The following is a 22,217-nucleotide window of genomic DNA, read 5'->3' on the forward strand; positions in this document are numbered from 1 at the left end:
ACATTTCATACCTAAGAAAGTTTTTGCTTTGAAAAGATTCAAAGATTCACCCTGTTTTCCTCTATTGTATTATGATTTTAAACTACCATGAAAAGAGTACCTTCAAACTTACTCAAGGGCATTCTACTAAATAATGAGATGATTCAACAAGATGGCTTCTTGAAAGGAATCAAGAGGCAACAAAAAAAGGTACAAGTAACAAGTAGTACACTAAGTAAATCATCAGCCTCAGAATGGACACATATTACAAGTAAAATTTCTCTACACTGAAGTGTTGACTGAAGTGAAGGGGTGTGTGTGTGTGATTACAAAGCAAAACTGCTAGAATGCTACAAGTAAAAATTGAAAGTAAGCAAAACAAATCTCAAGTTTAGCTGAAAATCTTAGAGTTGAATAAAATAATTTAGAAGCATGTTCTATTTTAAAGTGTGTCTCGTTAAACAGACATAACCATGTGTATCATTTAAACTACTATGCCGGGGGGAATGAGGGACGAGGTAAAAAACAGTACAAGAAATATATCCAATGCCTAACATATGAAACTGTAACCTCTCTGTACATCAGTTTGATAATAAAAATTTAAAAATCAATAAACTACTATGCCATGAGATTTAAGCAAACAAGTAACATGATAGGGGAAAAAAAAAACAACCCTACAAAATCCCCCTAAAAGAACAACCACAAAAAGTCCTCAAAACTCTGTAGTTGAGGTTAGAACTGACATTTTAAGTCCATCAAAATTATTTCCCCATCATATGAGCAACACATTTCTGGAAGTGGTTTCTACTAACATTTAGCACCGAACAAGTACCAGACCTCTGGATGTTAAAAAGAACTTTATATGGGGTGGATTAACCCTCATGAACATCCTCATGTTTCACAGACCTTTGCCCAAACAGCTGTAGAGAGCCCCAGGAGAGGGCTGATGGCCATTATCACAAGGGTAAGTTTCCATCCTCTGATGAATCCCACTATGAATCCTGCAAAAAACGTGGCTATTGCTTGAAAGAACATTCCAACCTTGTCACCAATTCCTTCACTGATTTTGGAGATGTCACTAAAAAAGATCACACCTAAGTGGTTACAGGCAGGAGGTCTTCAGTTATAAAGGTGAAGTAGATAATTTAACAAATACACAGACAAATAAAAAATATGTCCACACTACTGTAAGCCTCTCTCAGAGTCTTAGCCTCGTGAATGATATTTTCCCCACCTAAATTCTGAACGAAGAATGAAAATCAGGATTAGTTCATGTTTCCAAGAGGTTAGTTCTATTAAAGTTGATACTACTAAATTAGTCAATCCTGTTAGAGAAGCTTTAACATTTTGAACAAATGAATCAATTTGTTTAAAAGCCAGAGTTAGGAAAAGCAAGAAAATTATTATGGGAGTCTCATTTCCTACTACATATTGAGTATTCCAAAAATATCAAAATTTGTTTCCTTGCTGTTGTTGCTTTTGTTTGCTGTTGTTTTGTGTTTAGACAGGATCTTGCTATATAGCACAGGCTGGTCTCTCTGCCTCAACTTCCCCTTGCCTCAGCCTCCTGAAAGCTTGGATTACAGTTCAACACCGTGCTCAACATGGAATCTTTTTGATCATTACATTGGTGTTCAACAAATTTCAAGTTTCCAGAAAGAAGATTCTCAGTTGGTGAAGTCTATGTAAATAGTTCAAACGCTAAAACCCTCCATAATTGAAAACACTTCTGGTCCCAAGTATTTCAGTCAACCTAAGTAGCATGGTAATAAGGAAATAGCTCCTTCCTTCTACCCTTGCTCCTATTTTCATGGCAACCTGTCCCAAAATGGAAGTCTGACCATATGACCCCTCAATTCCAAACCTCCATCTCTTTCAGAGTAAACACTAAGTCCTTACCAAGGCCTTTAAAGCCCAGAATCCGTTCATCTTCCTTCCTATCTTAACCCCACTTGCTCACCTTGCTCTTGCCAGAGCTTCCTGTCAGGAAAAGTCTAGCATCTTATCTCCTGCTGCTGGCCTTTTAGGGCTAAAAATACGGAGACATTTCCTTTCCCCTCTTCTTCCCCCATGTCCTACCCCTCCCACTGTGGAATAATGCTTAGCATATAATAGACCTTCACATATTTATTAAGAAAAATGTCAACATCTAATTAAGGCAAGGCTCTGTGTAATAAGGTAATTATGTGTTAATTTCCTCAATCATCTTATTGAAGGTCTAATGCCTGTCAGACACTGTAGTAAGCTCCATGAAAAATAAACACGCATAAAATGTACAGGCAAGTCCTCCAATAAACCTACTACATAATTGAAGAAAGGGCTAATAGAGATGGAAAACCTTTTGTTACAGCTCCAATTTATATCAAGCCCTTAATCTGGTAAAATTATTATGTTTAAAATCCCCCTTCCCTTGACAAATGTTTACATAGTGCTTCAATTCTTAATGAGAATGTGAGATTAACAGTAACTCACTTACTCTGTTAGCCGCGTATTCAGTTCTGTGGTGCTGTTAATGTCAAACCAGCCTATGTCCTGTCGTAGAATCGCATGAAAAAATTTTTGCCTGATTTTCTTAATCTGCCGGCCAGCTGCTAAAGTCCAAAATGAAACTTGTATATAGGCAGCAACAAGAACTCCAGCCCCTAATCCTGAATAGTAGTAGGCATACCTGGAAAAGAATTGGAAAGGCTCTTTTCAAGAGCATCTTTTGTTCATCTCTTTCTAGAGGGTTATTTAAGAATTGGAAATTAAACAATGTAATAAGTTTCACAAAAACTGCGAAGGACACTGTAACAAGTACACTTTGAATTTGTTCTTTTTTTAAATGACAAGATGATGAGCATGAGGATGGCAAATCTATGTAAATGAACTATCCTTTGATGAAAATAGATATTGTAGTGGTTAATGGCAAAAAAAGGTGCCAGTTCATTTTATGATATGAATTTGTTATTTGACACTTCTTACATAAGTGTATCTTAGATTCATATCTTGTACTGAAAAACTTCACAACTATTCACATACTGAAAATATACAAGTAAATAGAGCAAGTAAAATGGTACTCAGTGTAATCCTCCCAGTTCTGTGTGTGTGTGTGTATGTGTGTGTGTGTATGTGTAAACGCACATCCTGGGGCTTGAACTCAGGGCTTGAGAACTGTCCCTGTGCTTATTTGCTCAAGGATAGGACTCTATCAATTGAGCCATGCTTCTACTTCCAGCTTTTTTGGTGCTTAATTGGAAATAAATCTCTCACAGACTTTGCTCACTGGTCTGGCTTTTCACCAAGATCCTCAGATCACAGCTCCCTTAGTAGCTATGACTACAGGTATGAGCCGCCAGCTTCAAAAATCTCAAAAATTCTTCAGGTGTTATAGCTTGAAAATGCTTTAAAATATACATGAACTCAGATCAATTTGGAGTGAAAACTAAATCCAATAACTAAAAACTATCACACTCCCTCAAGAGTCCTTACAAGTTTCCTTATTTCAAAGACATTTTTCATCTAATGTTCTCAACTGTTTCTAGATAGGCACCTTTCAGGCTTACTTCAACAGATAGCCATCATTTTAATCAGCAAAGTGAACTGATATGCAACTACATAATCATCATGTTTCAGGCTTTTGTGACTTCTATTAGGAAGACTAAGGGAGAAGGGATGCCCTAAATGAACCTGTTGGTTCAAATAATAAAATTACAATATAGATGACAGACTAGATCGGAGTACTGTATCAATATTAAATTCACTTAAGTTGATAACTGCCCCAGGGTTATGTAGGAAAACACCTTTATTCCTAGAAGTCACTTGGAAGTGAAGGGTTTGATGTATATAAATTTTTGAAATGGGGGTTAAGGCACAAATGAGGAGAGGGGGATATGAGCTAAGATTGCAGGTGTTCTGTGTGTATTTTCACCACTCTATAGTTCAAGATTATTTTTCAGTGAAATGTTAAAAAGCATTTGCCATCGACCCCCCCCCCATATACATATTCAAATACCTAGTCATTTCTTCTTCCAGAATTCTGCCTGGATTTAGCATTGACAGTGAAAAATTCACTAAATAAAAAAGAAAGAATAATAATTTGTAAGGTTAAATAGACATTGCCAGACTTTCTTAAGAGTGTAACTATGTAAATAGTTATATAGGAAACATCAATTATATATATATATATATATATATATATATATAAAACATCAAAATGTAGAAATACATGGATGAGTGGAGTTGAGATAAATGAGAGAAAATTATAAAAGGAGTGACACTGATCAAGATCATTGTGCTCATAAACTGACATGTTGAATTGTATCTACTTGAAGATAATAATAAAAAATATGTGAACAATACATAAAAGATCCTATCATTTTCTCTAAGGAAACTTCTCCTTTTTCATATTCATGCACACTTTTCACTTTAGTCAAACACAAAACCCAAGGCTTTTGAGTAGAGCATATAGCAGTCCCAAGTGAGGAGATGAGCTCTCCCAGACTCTCCTTTCTTAGCGCTCTTGGGCCTTCAGCAAAGCAACTCCCCAAGGCAGAACAGAGGGGCTGATGAAGAGCAGAGGGACAGGGAAGTCAGAAATACAGAGGACAGAGGAGTGAAAAAGAAATTACAGAAATGGAAAACCTAAGATTCAATGGGCACTTCTTTGGAGGTGGCTCAGAATACAAATCCACAAGTCTATAAATTTTTGATATTTTCATTTTTCTCATATATACTCCCTTATAACATAAGCAAGAGGAAGGCCAAATGACATTCACTGAAAAGGAGAAAAAAATTAATGACCAAGAAGATAATTGAGTTGTTCAAAGAGAAGTCATGGTCCACTAGCAATTTCCATTCTACAATACATACCTCATTTACTGGGAATATTAAAGTCTAGTATACTTACAGTAGTAAGAAGCTAAAGGGAACACATATACACTAATTTGAGTAATTAGATACTACTAGTGAGCCTTTCTTAGTACTCATGGTTTTAAAACAATTTTATTGTTATTTTTCATTTTTTGTTTTGAGATAGATCTAGCTGTGTGGCCCCACCCTCCTGATTTAGCCTTTCAAGTGATCAGGTTACAGGTATGTCTCCACATTCTGCTTTATGTTTTAATAATAGCTAAAATTCATTGAAATTTACTACACACCAGGCTCTGTACTAGTGGCAAGAGTGCTTGCCTCATATACATGAAGCCCTGGGTTCTATTCCCCAGCACCATATATATAGAAAATGGGCCAGAAGTGGTGCTGTGGCTCAAGTGGCAGAGTGCTAGTCTTGAGCAAAAAGAAGCCAGGGACAGTGCTCAGGCCCTGAGTCCAAGGCCCAGGACTGGAAAAAAAAAAATAATACTGTCAAGGTGATGTACAGAGGGATTACATTTACATACATAAGGTAGTGAGTACATTTCTTGTCAAACTTCTTACCTCTCCCCTCATTTTTCTCCTACTTTCCCCCACTCCAATCACCACCCCCCCAAGTTGTACAGTTAATTTACAATGTATTGTCTTGTAAGTATTGCTGTTGCATTGTGTTTTTCTATCATGTAGAACTATTAAACCATAAAATAAAGAAGTGGTGTTTGCTCAAGGAGTACAAGAGCTGTTTAATTAATGAAACTTGGGGCTCAAATACACCTTGTCCCCTCAACCACAAAGTAATACCAAATACATGTGTGTGGGGTGGGGTCAATTTCCCCACTGAATTTTCAGGATTATTTTAAGCCAACAGACTTGGCATGAAAGAAAACAAGTCCTTTGATATTCTGCAGATGAACAGTTTTCTATCACTCTATCCTTAAGGTTTTGGATACAAAATACTTTGTACATAGTTTCTGCACAACTGAATCATTGTGAGAGAAAACTCTGTCATAGAGTAGCTTCATTATGCTGACAAGGATGGGCTTGTTGCATTCACAGTGAGTCATTGTCTAGACCCTCTTGTAATTTTAACCTATTTCCCTTCTAACATTCTATTCTCGCTTGGCTTCCATGCCATCTAGTTCCCCAAGAATCCAACAATTCTAAAGAACAGACTAGATAAAAATCGCTTCTTTCTGATGAATTAGGATCTCAGTATAGAACTCTTATTTCTTGCCTCCATGAATTTGAATAAACCTTAACTGAATTTACAGTGAGTATCCCTTAAAGATTCCATGTTTTCCAAAGAGATATGATGATACCATTTCCAAAAACTACCAAAGAATAAATATTAGAAACTGACAACATTTGAGGGGCTTTCTATTCTGATCTACCAGGCCTAACGGCAATGTGGTCATAAAGAACCAGGTGTCATGTACCAGAAGGACATCTCATAATTGTTAGTTATATTTGGAATCATTCACAATCAACAAGTCGATAATGAATATTAAAAATAAATCTCTAATCTTTCCCAGCTACATAAATATCACATTTTGAAAAATCCAGGAGAATTGCTTACCTGGCAAGGAGAAATTTCCAGCATCATTAACAAATTTATCGGTCATTTCTCCAAATACTATCATCATAAGGGGAAGACCTGATCCATGAGCTATGGCCATGATGGTACCAAGGGACATAAATAATTTATCTTGCCAATCTGAGTATCGGAACTAAAAGAAAGAAGGAAAGAAAAGGGAAATAAAATAACACTTACTTAGCTTGTTAAGTGGAACTTTTCCTTTTTCCACAGTGCAATTTCATCTAATGTCAGCACCATTTGTTTGCAAATGAATGCGTTAGAAAGACATTTCCAGTATAAATCATTGTCAAATTAATTTCAAAATTCTATTTGGTATGTTTGTGAAGAATTCAATATTGTTATGTTTAACACTTTATTTGGGTGAATGATTTCAATACAAGGAATGATGAAAGTTTGTTTTATTATGAAATGCTGTTTGATCTTTCAGAATCTCTGAGCATAGTGAATGAAGAGCATCGATAGGCAGACATTAATACACTCATGCACACACACACATACACACAGCATTTAGAGTATTTCAGAAGGAGAATTAACAAAAGGCAGCTGTCTGACTCTTGAAGACTAGATCTATTTCAAGAGTAAAGAGCAACAAAGTTGCTATTGTTGGGAACTGTGGACTTTGAGAACATCTTAATCATGGAGAGGAGGCTCATGTAGAGTCTTGAAGACTGAGAGAGAAAAATTGAGGAGGGTGGGAGATGGGCTTAGAACATTAGGTGACTAGAAGCTACATGGAGTGTTTAAGTGATTCTGTGAAGTAGAATTCTTGAAGATCACAATGCAAGGTGTGGGGAAGGCCTTAGGGATAGAAAGCCAGTGGACCATACCAACCATCTTGAATTCAAAACCATCTATAGAGAAGACATGGGACAGTACACAACTCCCAAGAACTAACCATGTAACACTTCAAAAGTTTTTGTTACTCATTGTTTTATTTTATTTTTTTGTAAGTGAGGGTTGAACCCATGGCTTTGTCCTTCCTTGGAAAGCTCTCTACCATCTGACACACTTCCAACCCTTTTGTTTGTATTTCATTTTTGAGACAGGGTCTCCACAATGTATCAGGCTGGTCTTGAAATCATGATCCTCCTGCCTCTACCTGTCAAGTAGCTGGGATTACATGCATGCTCCATGATGCTAGGCTCTCATTGTCTTTGTAATCCTCTCCAATTTACATCTTGCCTCAACATTTGTGAGTGTGTGTGTGTGTGTGTGTGTGTGTTTGTGTGTCAGTTGTGCATCTTGAACTCAAGGCCTGGGTGTTGGGTGCTGTTCCTTAGCTTTTTACTCAAGGCTGGTATTCTGCCATTGGAGCCACATCTCTATTTCGGGCTTTGACCCATGATCCCCAGATCTCAGCCTCCTGAGTACTAGGATTACAGGGATGAGACACCAGCACCTGGTATCCTCAACATTTTTTTCTTTTAATCAGCCATAGGACTTGCACTCACAGCCTGGGCACTGTCCCTGAGATTTTTCACTCAATGCTAGTTCTCTACTACTTTGAGCCACTGTGCCAATTCTGGTTTTCTGGTGACTAATTGGAGACAAGAGTCTTGAACTTTCCTGCCAGGGCTGACTTTGAATCTCTATCCTCAGATCTCGGCCTCTTGAGTAGCAATGATGACAGGCATGAGACACAGGCTCCCTGCTTCCTCAACATTTTTGAGTGACCTATGACTCTTTCTGCCTATCAGTCAAAATCTTTTCTTTTTAATTTATGCTTCCACTTTGTAGTTTCTGCATTTCTCTTCACTTTTTGAACTTTTTACTCTGCCTATTTCCTCCGACACTGTCGTCCACTTTTGGAGACAAGAGTTCTTGGGAGAATGCAGGATGAGTCAGGATGCTGGAATGGCATCTTTGAAGGCTAAAGCTGAGTCACACTAGGTCAATATTCAGGTGAGTCTGGGTTTGGAAGCACATGGTAGGAACTGAGTATGTGTGCAAACTGTTCTCAAAGAGTTCCAAAAGTTCACCTTGGACCTAGGGTCAAATTCCATCAATCCCACAGTGCAAGCAAGAGTACCAAAAGCGACAAGGGTCTGATCCAGACAGAGAATGAAACACAGGGAGCAGTTGAATCAAGAGAAAATGGGGAAGGACTCCAAAACTTGCTATATAAGGGAACAGAGTCCCCAGGACTGGTTTTTAGTGGTTTCAAGGAAAGAGGGATAGAGCACTTAGTTCTGTCAGCCATGGCTCAAAGCACAGGGTCAGGCTGTCACGTATTCTGTGTGTAGTGGCCCTTACATGATATTGAGGAGGGATTTAATGTTTTGCAAACTAGTCAAATCAGATCAGTTTCTAAAGCTAAGTTTGCATGTGGTGAATTTCATAGTCACATCTTCAGTTAACTTAGATGTGTGTTCAGTGATTTAAAAAATCAATACATTTCTAAATATTATTATATCACAGCTTTGTCATGAAATCTTTCAGGACATTTGTAAATATATATTTATATATTTATTTATATTTATGTATATTTATATATTTATATGTACTGTATATTTATGTATACATACATACATACATATAGCTTCATAGGTAGAATGGAGATTAAATTTAATTTCAATTTATACTAGAACTTAAGTATAAATAAAAATATCAATGTTATGGTGTGCATGCACTATTATATTTTTTACAGGTCACAGATTTAAAAATTTTGCATAGTGAAAAGATTTTGTTGACAGTATATTTTCCAAGGGACTAAATTAAAATATTTTTACTCTATTGAACATTGAAAACAAAGGAGAAGAGAATGAATATGAGCTTTGTAGTGACCTAAGAAATGTCAGTAGTTAGATGTGTTGGTGTCTTTTTACCCACTTACTTACTATGTTGGAGATTTCAACTGACTGAATTCTAAGTTCCTTCATAGTAAATAAACAGTGTCAGTTTGAAACACATTGCATTTGCCAAAAGTACACAAATACTTCCTCGGCTGCCTCTCTGAGACATATTACAAATGAAAAATAGTTTAGGCCAGATGTAGGGCTCACACCTGTAATCCCAGCTACTTGGGAGGTAGAGTGAGAGGAATATGGTTTGAAGCCAATCTGCGAAAAGAGTCTGTGGGACCTCTTCTCAATCAGTAAGACCAATTGGTGGTGTGCACCTGTGATGTCAGCTTCATGGGAGGGTTAGGTAGAAGGATCATAATCTGAGGTCAGCCCTTACAAACTTGCAAGAACCTACGTGAAAAATAACAAAAGCAGCGAGAAAACAAAAATAAACACCCAGGTGCAAGGCTCTAGGTTCAAACCCTAGTACTTCCCCCCAAATAGGGAAGAAAATAAAACCACATTAGACTTCTTCCAAAAACATGTTGGCTTCTCACATATCAGTAATACGCATGAAAAATGGTCTAAAGAAGGACCAGAATTCCTAATAGATATTCTACATTTAACCAACTTTCCTGGAAATAAAATATGAACTCATATTTCTTATTTTAAAATTTCTTCTTTAAGTGCATGCTTACTGAAAGATATCTTGAAGATTTAGGAAGCATGAGAATGTGAAACAATAGAGATGTGTTTTCTGAAACTGGAGAGATTCCACATTACAACACCTCTCTCTCTCTCTCTCTCTCTCTCTCTTTCTCTCTCTGTCTCTGTGTGTGTGTGTCTGCACGTGCATGTGTGTGTGTGTTTGTGCTTGAACTCAGGGTCTGGTTGTTGTCCCTAAGTTTCTTTTGCTCAAGGCTAGTGGTCTACCACTTGACCCAGAACTCTACTTCTGGTTTTTGGGGGGTAGTTCATTGGAGATAAGAGTCTCACAGACTTTGCTTCCCAGGTTGGCTTAGAGCTGTGCTCCTCAGATCTCATTCTCCTGAGTAGCTAGGATAAGGGGCATGAGCCACCAGCACCTAGCTCAGACTACATATGTTTAATTTCTGCCTGTGTCTCAGCCAAAAGCCCTCTGACTCTTTTATCATCCACCTTGGGATCTTGGGCCATTGTATGCAAGAAGTCGAAAGGTACAGCAGGGACAGCCATCACTGCTTCTAGACAATCTTAAAGTACTTTATCTATCACTACTAATTCAAAACCCCAAATTTGAATGAAAAGCAGGATTATTTCCATTTCACAACTTACCAATGTTAATGGTCCAATCAAATTCACTTTCTTTGTTTTCCCCCTGTCTTGACTGCTGTAAAATATTTATATATAACTGTTAGGAAATGGCTCACACATACCTAAGTAGTTCTAATAGTTAACTATAATACTTTCAACTTCAAAATGTGATGCCCACCATTGTGAACAGTGTTCAGTTTAACTGGTAGTGCAAGGCAGCCACCCATGCAAGGGTAACTGTCCAAGGTACTATAAGGACCTATGGATTACCTGAAATGATGACCTGCCTCACAGAGCCTGCAAGCAGAGGAAGTATAAATTCATTCACACTGCTTGCCAGGACAATTAAATTATGTTTTCTTTTAAAAGTGCATGTTGATCTAAAATTACTGAAGACCACTTTTCTAAAAATTATGGACAGTAGTGTTAAGAAATGTTGTTTTGCATTCAAAATACATCTAGAATTTACTTTTCTTGTTATCCTCAGGATGAACCTGGCCTCCTCACTTTCACCAGCTCCCCCTCCAGCCTATACACATCCAGCAGCCATAACTTAAAACTCAACTCCTGTAATGTGATTTTTCCTGCTAAAATCACAAAGACTCATTTTTCTCAGGGTGAAAGTCAAAAGTCTTTAAATTTGGCCTCTACAGCTTCAGATGCTCCATTTTTTTATTCCCTTCTAACTACATCTCCGGTTCCCATCTATGCTCCTTCTGCTCTGGCCATACTGGCCTTTCTGTGGTCTCGTGAGCACACCAAATACATTCCAAGTCTCTGATTGTCACCCCTGCCAGGGAGGCTGTCCCTTCAGAGGCCTGCTCCACTCTCTCCTCTCATTTCTTGCTACTCTTTGTTCAAATACTGCCTTCAAAATAAAGCCAACCCAGCCATACTTTTAGCTAAAATTCCTAAGAACTTATGATGGACACTGCTGAGCTTATTTCCTAGTGCTTCTTTCCACAACCTTCATTATCTTCCAACAAGCAGTTGTTTGCGTAGCATGTATATCATTCATGTATATTCATAGCATGTATATTATTCATGTCTGATCTCTCTACAGATCTCTCTACAGAGGACAGATCTTACTTTTTACCTAAGATACAGTTATCCAAGTAGAATCAGGGGTGGGGAACATTCAGCCAGTGGACAGTGTAAAAGCAGAGAATTCTTTTTTTCCTAGCTCTGCCAAGGCAATCACAGGCAGGACTTGAAATTCAATAAATCTAGGTGCTTTTCTCATAGAACATAAACACGAGTAAGCTAATACCACACACACACACACACACACACACACACACACACACACACACACAAAACTGTCCTTAACAATAAAAGGTTTTCCACCCTTATACTATAAGATTCAATCCCAAACTATGTAGAACATATATTACAATCACTAGATGAATATCCATCACTAAGCATGTTAAAGAACTGGAAACAGGCTTCTGCAGCATATAACAGACTATCTCTTTGCCCTAAATACTCAAGTGAGCTTTCTCTGAATGTATAATCCTCTCCTGCTTTTATAAAAATCCATCTCATTGTATTTAATTTCATCACTTTACAGTCAAACTTATTTATAATGTTCTGTATTTCTCCTTTTAGCTGTTTTCTTCTTTTCAACAAAAGCCTGAGAGCTCCACCTGGAAGATCTGCGGGGCTCTGGAGATTCTTCCACCATTTGCAGGGACCGTTCCTTTTTACCCTCATCAAATGTTCAGCCAGTGCAACACATAAATAGCCTTCTTCATGCAAATGCCATCTATTTATAGATCCCCAGTCATTCTGACCCTAAATTTCCAGCTAAAAAAGCCACATTTTTTAAAATGAGACATAATACACAATCCTTCCATTTTTCCCCTCTCAATTCTGGATGGCAGAAACTAAATTTTCTGTGAATAAATACCTTGATTCTCAGAAGAAAAAGAGCAATGTCACTGTCCAAAAAGTTAACAGACTAAGATAATGCTTCAGTTTAAGCATCAGATAGGCATATTTTCAGTTAGCTAATCAGACCCCTTGCAGCTTGAGGAAAAACTACAGAACTGATAAGTTTGTCTCTCTGGATGACAACTCATGACCCATGGTCAATTAGGCCTGGGTGGCATAGCATGAAGTATGCCTCAGGATAAAGACAAAAAAAAAAAAAAAAAGATTCATTATTCCCACAGGGAATGAGGAAACAAACACATGCCACTGACTGGGCCTTGGGTCTGTGTTGAAGTCTGTCCTGCTCCTGTAGCAAGGGCCAGGGCGCCAAACCTAGAGCCAGAGGCAGGCCTGGAGAGAGACTCACCAGCAAAGCAAGCAGTACAGTTTACGACTGTTCTCATGAACAATGACTGACTTGGAAACACAGGAGGAATTAGGCTGACTCTAATCAGGTTCCCCCTCCCTATTGCACTCCCCACCCCCAGAGAGGAGAAATAAGGAACCGGTCTCCAGAAGGGAGGAGGGGAAGGGGTGAGACAAGGAGGAAGAGAAATAATTGCAAGAAGGGTGTTAGTGCCTTTCTACCCTTGTCCAAGTGCACAGCCATGAACGGCAGAAGTCTGTAAGCATGAATAGTTAGATGATGAGCAATGAAAATCATTTGTCCAAGACTAAGAATATTATGCAGCACCTATAGCCATGGGATCCCCCTGCAGAGATGGAAGGGAGTGCTTTTAAGGGAGGAGGGGGCTCTTCCTCTGCACACATTCAAAACCAAAACAAACAAACAAAAAGAAGAGCCTGGGTGACATTCCTGGAGGCCACTTGAAACTTCTGCTTCAAGGTCAGAATCTCAGACAAGACCTTCCAAAGAAGCTTCTCAAAGGCCAACGGTATCAGATCAACAGATTTTTTTTTTCCTCTAAACTTCTTTCCAGGACTGAACTTGACTCTGCCCATTCCAGTGTAAGGGAGAAGCAGGTGGCTTCTGGAGATGTACCTGGGGCTGCCTAGTTCGAAGTCGCCCTCCACTGTCCTGGAGCGCCGGGCTGTTCCGTTCCTTGCTGCCTCTACATCCATCTTCGTCTGGGGAGAAACCACAACCTCAGGTCCCAGTGCAGATCAGAGGGACTTAGGGTACAACCAGCCTCCTCATGGACCCGCCTGAGGGTTCCCCAGCTTGGGGCCCAGGTCTGAGGCCCACCCAGGGGGCTTCAAGTGCAGATTCCGCTGCGGCCACCCGCGCCCACGGCCCCTGGGGTACCCCGCTGGGGCCTCCCTCACCTCGGACCTCGCTCCTCTCGGGGCAGAGTTGCTGGTGCTGCGACCCAGAGACTTGGACTTTGCTCGCTGGGCTTCGTCCCCGCCCCCCCAAACGCGTCGGGTCCCCGCGACGCCTCCCCCCGCCGCCGCGGGGGCGAGGGTCCGGACCCGCTGGAGCAGCTCCGGCCGGTTCGCCTGCCTGCCTGCCCGGCTCTGCAGGCCTGGAGCGCACAGGGACTGCGAGCGCCGCCCTCGCCGCCCTCGCCGCCAGGGGCGCCGGGCCTGGGCTGCCGCCCACCTGGGCCCAATGCCAGCCTGGGCCTGGACGCCCCAGCTGCGGCCGATAAGCCCGCCACCAGCCAGGGCCGCCAGCGAGTTTAGTAGTCCTGCCTGGCTTGTCATCTGAGCCCCTGCTGGACACAGTTACACTGCCCGGGTGCCCAGTGATCCTTGTAAACCCATGTGGAGGACAGTTACAGATACTCAACAATCAGGGCCCCCCAGGGCCAGGACAGAGAGCCCTAGGCTTGCCCCCAACACCCATGCCCTCCTACATCCCCTGTTTTGACCCATGATATCAAGTCCAGCCAACTCCAGGGATGTGAGAACTAGCCAGCAGGCGCATCCCACTATGTTTCTTTGGAGAACAGCAACACTGGGTGCTCTTGGACTTAAAGACACACAACTTCAGGGCTTAGAAAACCTTTGACGATGGCTGATTTGGAATGCTGTATTTTCTACAAAGGAAGAAATGGATGCCCAGAGTGTTTGCATCCTGCCTAATACTGCCCAGCAGCGGGACAAAAGTCCAGTGACCCGGCATCTTGCTTCTTAATCTTGGATTTCTCTTTATGCTAAATTGTTTTTATTCCAAGTTTGTATGTGAATACAGTTTTCTTGTCTCTTCTGATGAATTCCCCCACTTCCCCAAGAGGAAGGATCTGAAACAAGGAGAAGTAAGGCATTGTGGCTTTGAAGCCTCTGAGTTTTAAGGCATGGCTTTGCATCTTAGTAAGTATGAAGTTTGAACATTTCACTCATTCCTCTAGGCCACAGTTTCTTCCTATGGGATGCTGGAATAAAAACATCTCGGGTACCAAGTTGTTATAAAGAGTAAATGAATTAAGAATAAATCAATTAGGCCTGCTGGCTCACACCTATATCCTAGCTACTCAGGAGGCTGAGATCTGAGAATCTGGGGTTGTAATCAACCCTGGTGGACAAAATCCTCAAGACCCTTATTTCCAATTAATCAGCAAAAGGCAAGAAGTGGAAGCCGTGGCTCAAGTAGTAGAGGCTAGATGTGAGTGATAAAAAGTCAAGTGAGTGCCAGGCCTTGAGTTCTATCACTTGCACTGACATGCATGTGAACACACACATGTGCCTGGAATCAATGAATTACAAATAAAGTGCCAAAGTAGTGTTCAGGATAAGAGAAAATGTCAGAACTCTCTTGTTCTGAACATTATTTCTGCCATATACTAGCTGTTAGCTTTGAACAAGTGATTTAATTCTTGTTTTAATCTCTGTAAAATGGTGATATTAATGGGATGTGTGGGGATGTGGGTGAAATGTACTATACATAGGAGGCATCTAATAAATGGCAATTATTATTATAGTTTCCTTATTTTGTTCTCAAATAATTATTTCATATATACCACAATTTGTCATTTTTTGCACTGACTTTATATTTTGCTGAATCCCTATATTTCTTCTTTTATTAATAAAACTGAAGTGTTCAGAAGAGAATTGCCAGCATTGTCCACCATGACATTTGTCAACTTACCTTATCTTTATCCAACACTCAACTTTCACACCTATTTCTCTGAGTAAGTTTATGCCTCTATTTCCAGCTGGTCCTTTATGGGAATTTTTGAATTTTTAAAATTATCTTTAAGTAGTTGTACAAAGGAGTTGCCATTCACCAAAGCAATTTATGAATACAGTGCATCTTGATGAAATCAATGTTACCTCATTCAGCATTCTCATTCTCCCCTTCTAACCTAATGCTTCCCTAACTTACCTTAATTTTAGGTTATGTATTGATGTTTCTTTCCATTTAACAAAGCAGTTTATGTGTATGGTGCATCTTGATTTATGCCATCAACATCTTCAGCCTTCTTTGGCCCGCCCCTTCCCTTCTATTTCTCAATTCTATGGTATATACAATGAATTCTTGCCAGTATTCTTCCCCCTCCTCTGTTACATTCTTTATCCCTTTCCCCTTGGTCCCACCCTACCCTGCTGTGAGTACCCATTTCCTGGTACTTATTATGTTGTACTTTGACTTATTCTTTTTAAAGAAGTATATGTGATTTGTACTCTCCATAGTCAATTACATTTCAGTTAGTTCATTTGTAACCCCTTGCTTACCACCCCTTGTGTTTACTTGTATATTTATAGACACATTCTACAAATGAGGAAAACCATGCAATCTATGTTTGTATTTTTGGTGTAAGATCGCAAGTCTTCTCACCTTCTTAAGGGACCTCTCTCCCTTTCCTGGGTTAGCTTTCCTATCTCTGCTGGAGTCCTTTCCCGACACACATGCATACCAGTTACTTACTCTCTCTTCAAAAACAGTCCTTTTGACCCTCCCCATTTCTCTCTTCTCTTAGAGTTGAGTCATCACACTGTTTCCATTTCCTCTTCTTTCTTGGATTCAATCTAAACAGGAATTTGATCCTTTCACATTACTGAAACTGCTGGTCAGGGTCACTGATGGATAACCTCTTCATTGCTAAATCAAAAGGTCAATTCCTTGTCCTCATTTTACTCAACATATTTTACTCAAAATTTTCAAATTCACACTCTTTTCTTGATACTCTTCACTTGGATTCCAAAATGCCACCTTGGGGACTTTTCTGGTCAGTCTATTTGGCTGTCCTCCCTCCTTTTTATTTTCAGCTTCTTAAGTGACACTGGAGTGTTTCAAGACTCACTTAGATTTTTGTTGGTCCTTTCTTAATCCCTCAGTCTCTCATTTGGTTTCACAAAATACATCTGTGTCCATTTCCAAATTGACATTTTTGGCCAACTCTTCCTTCCTAAATTCCCAACTTTTATGTACAATTTTATCTTTGAAGACTCTACTTGGATGTTTCACAGGCATTTCATATAACCTTGATTTCTGATCTTTCTCAAAAGCTGGCTCCTCCAGTGTTAACTAATTTCTCCTCAATTGGCAGTTGCAGACTTCTGGTTGTTAACAAAACACTGGGATCACCTACACTTCTCTGTTTTATCCCATAAACTATGGTCTGTCTATCAGAAAATCCTCTTCACTTTATTCCTTTAAAATGTGTCCAGAATCTCATCACTTCTCTGTATGTCTAGTTCTACCACCATTACCCCAAACATTACCTGAGTTAGCAGTAGCCTCTCACCTGTCTTTCTGTTTTGGTCTTTGCCACCTCTTCTACCTTTTTCCGTTCCCAAAACGCAGCCACTGTGGTTCTATTAAATTGGAGTAAGGTCACAAAAATCCAATTTACTCAAATAGTAGGGGGCAATGCTTCCCTCTTTCCTTTATTTCATTTTCTACTTCTCCCCATGTGTAACACTACCTAAGCCACACTGGCTGCTTAGATGTCCCTCAAACAAGTGAAGCAGAGTTCCACTTTAAGGTGTATGTCATAGTTTTCCCTTTGCCCAAAGTTCTCTTACCCCAAGTACTCACAGGGCTAACAGGCTGACATCCAACCTCCTATGATCTCTTCTCAGTCATCACTTTTTAATGAGACCACACCTAATGCATTCTGCAGGTGTATGCAAGCATGATCACAGGGATGACCCCAAGGCCTGCTCTTAATTCAAGCGGTAGTTGAGCCCCTTTAAGCCACAGCTACCTTCGCCTCTGAGATGCTTGGCACCAGAATCTAGGAAATACTTCCCAGGGAAGACTTGTGTGTTCCAGACACCCTGGAGTTCTATTCTCAAAGCAAAATGAAAGAAAATTCAAATTAGTTTAAAACTTTACAGCTTTTATCCTGAATTGAATAGGGCCCAGCCAATTCCTGAGAGGCTGTCAAGATTCTTTCCTATGATCTCATGCAAAGTACTTGATTTCTTTTCTTCTCTTTTCTTTCTTTCCTCCTTTCTTTCTTTCTTTCTTTCTTTCTTTCTTTCTTTCTTTCTTTCTTTCTTTCTTTCTTTCTTTCTTTCTTCCTTCCTTCCTTCCTTCCTTCCTTTCTTTCTTTCTTTCTTCCTTCCTTCCTTCCTTCCTTCCTCCCTCTCTCTCTCTGCCTTTCTCTCTGTCTCTCTCTGTCTTTCTCTCCGTGTCTCTGTGTCTCTCTCTGTCTCTGTCTCTGTCTGTCTGTCTGTCTGTCTGTCTGTCTGTCTGTCTCTCTCTCTCTCTCTCTCTCTCTCTCTCTCTCTCTCTCTCTCTCTCTCTCTCGGTGCTAGGGCTTGAAATCTGGGCCTCAGGCTGTCCCTAAGCTTTTGTGCTCAAGGTTAGTGCTCTATCACTTGAGCTACAGCTCCACTTCCAGGTTTTTTGGTGATTAATTGAAAATAAGAATCTCATGGACTGTCCTGCCTGGACTTTCCTGCTTCGAACCACAATCCTCAGATCTCAGCCTCCTGGGTAGCCAGGATTACAGGCTTGAGCCTAGTAACCACTATGGTTTCCCTTTTAATGGCACGAATCTCTTTAACAGCCATGCCCTTCTTTGTTCACAATTTAATTCATTCTTTTTTTTGGCCAAATTCTGCATTTTTTCAAATTCTGGGTTTTTTTTCCAGTAGAAATCATTCTACTGAATAAATTCAGTGTTATCTTTATGAGTTAGTTTGTCCATTATTATTTTTTTAGGGGGCAGCATATTTATTAGAAATGGACACTGGTGAAGGGGTACAAAGCAGGGTTAGGCACTGGAGATGTATAGCTATGATACAGATCTGGCAAAGATTTAGAACCAACGTGGTAAAGCAGTCTGGAGCACAGTGTCTGCTTGACTCAGTTCCTAGAGGCAGGCTTCCCCTGTGCATTATTTTTAAATTCAGCCCCACTCAAAGTCTCAGGACACTGACAAAAGGTGCATAAATTCTCCACTAGAATAGGAGTTGCCTCTAGTCCAATTGTCAAAAAAAAGTCCTGTTACCACGACCTTATTACTCATGTGTCTCCACTGTGCAGTCTCCTCTATATTATTGGTCATCTGAACTCACACCAGAAGTGCCCAGAAAGCTCCACTTATATCATTTGAGGTCTTTCCCTCACCTGCCATCTCCAAGTTCTTCCAAATTCCTCCCACCAGCTAGCTGAAAGGCATTTGACTCCCATCGTCACAGATATGACCCCATGTCTCCAGTAGCAATTTTCACTTTATATTGCTTATCATTGTGACAAAATACCTAAGAAAACAACTTGGAAGGAGAATTGTTTACTGTGGTTCAGAGATTCAGAGATTTCAGTCCGTAGTTTCAGGGATTTAACCCATGAGCTCAGAATGGATTTTTTGGGCACACAAAAAAGCTTTCTTGCACAGACTTACTTTGTTGACATTATCATTATTACTATTTGGCAGTGCAGTCCTGAGGATTGAATTCAGGTTTCATGTTTGCTAAGCAAACACTCAACTGCGTGTACCATGACTCTAACTATCTCTTTCTTGCTGTTAGTTATTCTTGGATAGGGTCCTTGTTTTTGCCTAGGTCTGACCTTGAACCATGAACTGCCTCCCCATGCCTTTCCATAGCTGGATTATAGGCATAAGCTACCACACCCAATTTATTTGGTGAGATGTGAGTCATGCTGTTTTCCCAGGCTGGTTTGAATCATGATCTTCCAAATCTCCACATACTAGTAACTGAGATTGAGACAGGAATATGTAGGAAATGCTGGTCCCCTGAACCTCACCCCACCCCACCCCACACATCTATGGAAATTTTGACATATACTGAAATGGATGCATTAAAAAAAGAAATTTGGGTACTTTGTCTTCTACTTCCCTTCTCTTAAGAGTTCTTAAACTCTATGCCTGACATTCTCACTTTTTCACTCATAGCTGGAACTCTATCACTCGTGCCACATCTCCACGTTTTGCCTTTTACTGGTTAATTAGGGATAAAAGTCTTGTAGATTTATCTACCAAAGTTGGCTTCAAATTGTGCTTCTCAGATCTCTGCCTTCTAAGTAGCCAATATTATAGGCCTACTCACTTTTTGGCAAATACTTGTGGGAGAAAAGATAGACAGTGAGAAACATACCCATAGAACAAAGTTTATCAAATGTGACCTAAGGACTGTCAACAGGTACTCAGTGACTTAACAGGGGCTCCATGACTTAAGAAATGATATTCTCTCTCTCTCTCTCCTTCTCCCCTCTCTCTCTTGCCCCCATCCCCCACCCCCACACAGACAAGGTTCCATTGAGCATCAAAGCTTTTGAGAAGTTCTGTAATGAAAAAGTCATTTCACTTGGCTTGCTGGTGTTTTCTCTCCTTTTCCTCACACACTACAGTATCCACTGCAACACAATATTCACATTCTTGTTAACTTTTTGCATACAGTTACTACTGAAGAAAATGATCCTAAAAGACCCAGAGGAGAGAAACAATTCCAAAGGTGGAGTGAAGAATGAAGAAAGACTTGGAAGAAAGAAGCTATGAGCTTAATTTGAATGAGATAAAAGACAGATAAGGATGGGTGGGAGACAAGAGAGTGTTTTGATATGTTAGAGTCTGAAAACTAAATATGTGTCTAACCTCACTACTCCCCAAGCTCCTCTTCAACCTGCAGAAGTGAACTTCCTGGCAGAAAGCACTGCTCTGGAAGGAGTGGAGAGGATACACAGAAGGGCCAAAGGGGTATGTTTCACACACACCTCAAGGTGGAAGAAGTTCCAAAAGATACTTTGACCATTTCCTGACTAGCTGTTGATGAAAATGAAGGATAAGATGATAAGTTGAACAAAAAATGTACACACTGCCTTATATATAAATCTGTAACCTCTCTGTACCACACTTTGACAATAAAGGAAAAGGTTTAATAATAAAAAAAAATTATAGGGCACTTACTGTGCCGAGATATGTATAGGCCCAGTGTAGACAGGAAGATAATAAGATAGAGACCCAGTGCTCAAATATGAAAAAGAGCTGTAAACAGAGTTTCAAAAACAGAAAACAATTAAAATACTGAGGTAAAGACAGAGGAGTGTTAAGGGCTTATTTGAGCTCACTGCAGAGACATTTCATAGCTAACTTCTGACCTTAGGCTTGATTTGCAATGCTAGCATATGAAATTTTTGCTTAAGATACCTTTTCTAGTATGTACATAATTTTCAAAACTTAAAATACATAAAATTTTAATTCTATGTATTAATTAACAATTATGGGACAATAATAGCCCACAATAAAATGTTTTGATTGAAAAAAATGCTTCCAAGTTCAAAAAGAAAAAAATATTCAATGTTTTTGTTTATAGGCAAAATATAGACCTAGAATGATGATAATGAGGATGCTGAGACACAATTATTAAAGTGTTACTGAAGAGGGGACCAGTGGAAGAGATGGAAAGAAAAGAAAGGATACTGAGGTGAAGAGGATTGAAGTTCATTTTGTATGTCTATGAACATATATATGTGTGTGTGTGTGTGTATGTGTGTATATGGATACATACTTCATATGTATGTATATATAATGCATCTATGAAAACATACTGTGAAACTCCTTTTGCTTAATGTATGCTAACAATTTAAAAACAAAAATCTGCTTTTAGTGGTAAGTACAAGCCAAAGATGAATTTATGAAATTAATATTTGCTAAACATTATTATTTTGGCTTGAGTCTAACACTTTTGAACACTGTCTTCAGTATTATTGTGAAGGAAATCTGTAAAATATGCCTTTTTACCTTAACCCAACCACTTCTATTTAATGTATTTTTCTCTAGGCTTTGTCTCTGCACAAACCCCAGCCCCCTGAGGTGCACATTTTTAGTCTAACAAGGTTGAATATTGCAGCCATGGGGGTTTTTCCAATCAATCAGATAGTTTCGTCTATAGCTTGGCCGGAACTGGCACTTTCTCAAAACAACATGGAAAAATCCATGGATAAATCCTGCCTGAGTCATCTATTTAAACTATAAAGACAGCGAGTAATAGGGTCATTGCCCATGCTGATAGAGATGTTTTGCATAAGAGGCAGTGGAAGAGGGACAATGAACTCTTTTGGAAGTGGAAAAAATTGTCATACTTAAATTCTGAGTAAGGAAGCTTCAATTGTAAACTGATTTATTGATGGGAATAAAATAGAAAGATGCAGGACTTTGGTATCTGTATTTAGTTGTCTCTTTTTAGTTTTTGACTTTTAAAAAATGAAGGAAAAAATCTTTTCTCACTTTAAATTTTCCCTACAATCCAAATAGAACAGTGTCCCTGCTCGGCACCCTAGGATATGATATTTCTCCTGCACTTGACAAAGTTACAACTGGACAGCTACGGAAAGCTCTCTTGCAGGTTACATAAGCTGTGAACTCTTTCTTAACTGTGTTTTTTTCAATATATAATCCAATAGG

The 22,217-nt window shown here is 39.5% G+C and overlaps 1 protein-coding gene across 3 annotated transcripts in view; it reads right to left on the bottom strand.

Moving 5' to 3' along the window:
• Abcb4 (ATP binding cassette subfamily B member 4) overlaps positions 1-13,840 on the bottom strand; it is a 53,322-nt gene extending 39,482 nt beyond the window's left edge. For 2 of the 3 annotated variants that reach the window (XM_048339942.1, XM_048339945.1), the window contains exons 1-7: positions 13,723-13,840; positions 13,439-13,524; positions 10,525-10,579; positions 6,407-6,557; positions 3,974-4,031; positions 2,456-2,647; positions 886-1,057 (exon numbers count right to left, since the gene is read on the bottom strand). In XM_048339942.1, coding sequence (XP_048195899.1) covers positions 886-1,057; positions 2,456-2,647; positions 3,974-4,031; positions 6,407-6,557; positions 10,525-10,579; positions 13,439-13,518 — 708 coding nt within the window. In that variant the 5' untranslated portion in view covers positions 13,519-13,524; positions 13,723-13,840. Of the gene's footprint in view, positions 1-885; positions 1,058-2,455; positions 2,648-3,973; positions 4,032-6,406; positions 6,558-10,524; positions 10,580-13,438; positions 13,525-13,722 lie in introns of those variants that run through there. The other variant, XM_048339944.1, reaches the window with a different exon arrangement.
• Between the last annotated feature and the right edge of the window lie 8,377 nt (positions 13,841-22,217).

Source organism: Perognathus longimembris, chromosome 2 (genome assembly GCF_023159225.1).
Source record: "Perognathus longimembris pacificus isolate PPM17 chromosome 2, ASM2315922v1, whole genome shotgun sequence".
NCBI lineage: Eukaryota > Metazoa > Chordata > Mammalia > Rodentia > Heteromyidae > Perognathus > Perognathus longimembris.